The sequence below is a fragment of the Austrofundulus limnaeus genome, unplaced genomic scaffold, assembly GCF_001266775.1.
Source record: "Austrofundulus limnaeus strain Quisiro unplaced genomic scaffold, Austrofundulus_limnaeus-1.0 Scaffold547, whole genome shotgun sequence".
In the NCBI taxonomy this organism is placed as follows: domain Eukaryota; kingdom Metazoa; phylum Chordata; class Actinopteri; order Cyprinodontiformes; family Rivulidae; genus Austrofundulus; species Austrofundulus limnaeus.
In genome coordinates this window covers 344,738-347,071 of record NW_013952949.1, presented here as the reverse complement: position 1 = coordinate 347,071, position 2,334 = coordinate 344,738, and the positions used below count along the sequence as shown (strand labels likewise).

Genomic DNA, 2,334 nt, shown 5'->3' with positions numbered 1-2,334 from the left:
CCATAATTATGTTGACAGTTTGTTTGAACTGGAATTATTAAATTATTATTTAAATGTATTAATGTAGCCTAGCCATACAATTTATATTGGTGATTAATGCTGTTGTAAAACACTACAATATTAATATGAAGATCTCAAACTACTTGTTGAGATTTATTCAGCACATCAGCTATGCATACAAAACTGTCTGCTATTTTCTCCAAAGTGCCAGACATATTTTTGGACGTGAACTTCACCCAACTTCTGCTCTTCCTGGGAAAATTTCACTTTCACAACAAGAAATGACCAGATTCTAAGCCAAACATTACCCACTTCTGCAAGGAACTTTTTTGTGCATTTTTGGATTTTTTTGTAGCTATTTTTGTTTATCAACTATAGTACTAACTATTTTATTTAAGTAATCTGTAAATCGATTGACATGATCTTTTATACACTACATTGTATGTAGCTGCTCGTTTATAAGCCCCTAGCAGGCAAATGTTTTAGAAACAAAATAAAGAGTTATTAAAAATATATTGTGGGTTTTGTTAAGGACACTGTGAACTTTAGCGCAAACAGAAGGAGTTAAAAAAGCCATTGTTGGTACGTTTTGGTACTGATTAGACTCAGAGTCAAACACACACAGGTGCTGGGTGAAATGGAGTTTTTAGAACTGAAAAATAAACCTTTTTAACTTGATTTTCTGTGCAGTCGTCCAGTTTTTGAACACTTTCTTGCTAAAGTAAAATGAAAAGTGTGAAACATGGCAAGTAGAAAAGAAACACTAAGAGGAGCATAAACACATCAAGAGGAGTTGGAGGTCTTCTGTAGTAGTGAGACATGAGACATGACTGAAGGTTACATTTTATGCTGTATTTTTGTTTGTTGGGGTTAATTTTCAGCGTGAAGATCCGTTTCAGAACAGGAGGTGGCGCTGCGTGCTCATCACCCACTTACCGGAACTTTTGTTATGTCACCGGAACTGGTGGGACAGTTTATCAGGAACACACATTCAGTCAAAATGGCAGAAAAAGCAGATATCTTGAAAGGATCGTCCTTTATGGACCCTTTAAAGGGACTTTTACTGACATATTTCATGCCAGAATCATGCTACGACGAGTTTTTTCTCAATTTCAACTTCCTAGACGGTAAGAAGATTATTTAGGCGTTAAAAGGCAGGTTTCATGATCTGTTTTTCCACAAACACAACACTGCTGTTGCTCTGTCTGTAATGCTTCTTTCAGTCGTCTTTTTGTGTGTGTGTGTGTGTGTGTGTGTGTGTGTGTGTGTGTGTGTGTNAGAGAGAGAGAGAGAGAGAGAGAGTGAGAGAGAGAGAGAGAGAGAGATATTCAGATGTGAGGAAACCTGAGAGAGATATTCAGATGTGAGGAAACCTGAACTTCCGGGTAGCAGAATGTTAGTTTCATTTACAAACACGAGTTGTGGAGGCTTATTTATTGCACCAGACAAGTGAAGAAGAAGAGCAGTGATGATTTGCATATGTTTTCTGTGTCGGCAAAACATTTAATGAATTTCTGAGCAGGTTTTATTTTATTTTTTTCTGCATATTGTAATTTTTACTTTTGGTTCATGTCATTCAGTATGAGCTAAACACATCAGTCAAAAAAAAGCAATCATGGAGGGAAAAAAACAGATAAGTCGCTCCAGTGTACAAGACAATTCCTGAAAAAAAAAGATGTGACTTTATAGTCTGGAAAATATAATAATCAGTCTCAAACTTTCCTTCAGTGCTTTAATAACTACACTGATGTACCACCATAATTACCCTGTTTGTCATTATTTTACATTCCCTAGTGGGTCCATGTTGGATCTCGATGGGCGAGATGTTATRYTGTGCAYTATARCGTCAAAGAAATTCACTGTGATAATTTGTCATATRGAGATGAAAACAATAACATCCTGCAGTTGGCTGGTCTTTTTGACCAAAAATCTAAAGGTGTAAAATACAGATGTTCCTACCAGCTCTTGTACAAAAAAGCATTTCAGTTTTTACATGTTCGTTGGAATTTATTGAAACTGTTTTTTTTTTATCAGTTTGTATTTACTGTTGTACTACTTTGGGATTTTCATAAGCCAAGTTATTTTTGTTGCTTACACCATTTAAGTACATGTAAAATTAGTTTTAATATTTCAGACTTGTTTGATGGGTGTCATTTTTGCAACACAYTTGTACTACTTGAAAAATTAATGTAGTTTAATGGCTTCTAGTATTATTTTAGGGCTCTCAAGACAGAATGTAATGATAGACTTATAATACAAAGTTGAGATCTATCTATCTATCTATCTATCTATCTATCTATCTATCTATCTATCTATCTATCTATCTATCTATCT

General features: G+C 34.8%; 1 protein-coding gene across 1 annotated transcript in view; it reads left to right on the top strand.

Annotated features, from left to right (window-relative positions):
- Window positions 1-979: 979 nt before the first annotated feature.
- The window catches only part of mpdu1b (mannose-P-dolichol utilization defect 1b), a 14,232-nt gene continuing 12,877 nt past the window's right edge, over window positions 980-2,334 (top strand). Inside the window, exon 1 of the mRNA XM_014026355.1 lies at window positions 980-1,127. Within this exon, the coding sequence (XP_013881809.1) occupies window positions 1,001-1,127 (127 nt within the window). The 5' untranslated portion in view covers window positions 980-1,000. The remainder of the gene's footprint in view (window positions 1,128-2,334) is intronic.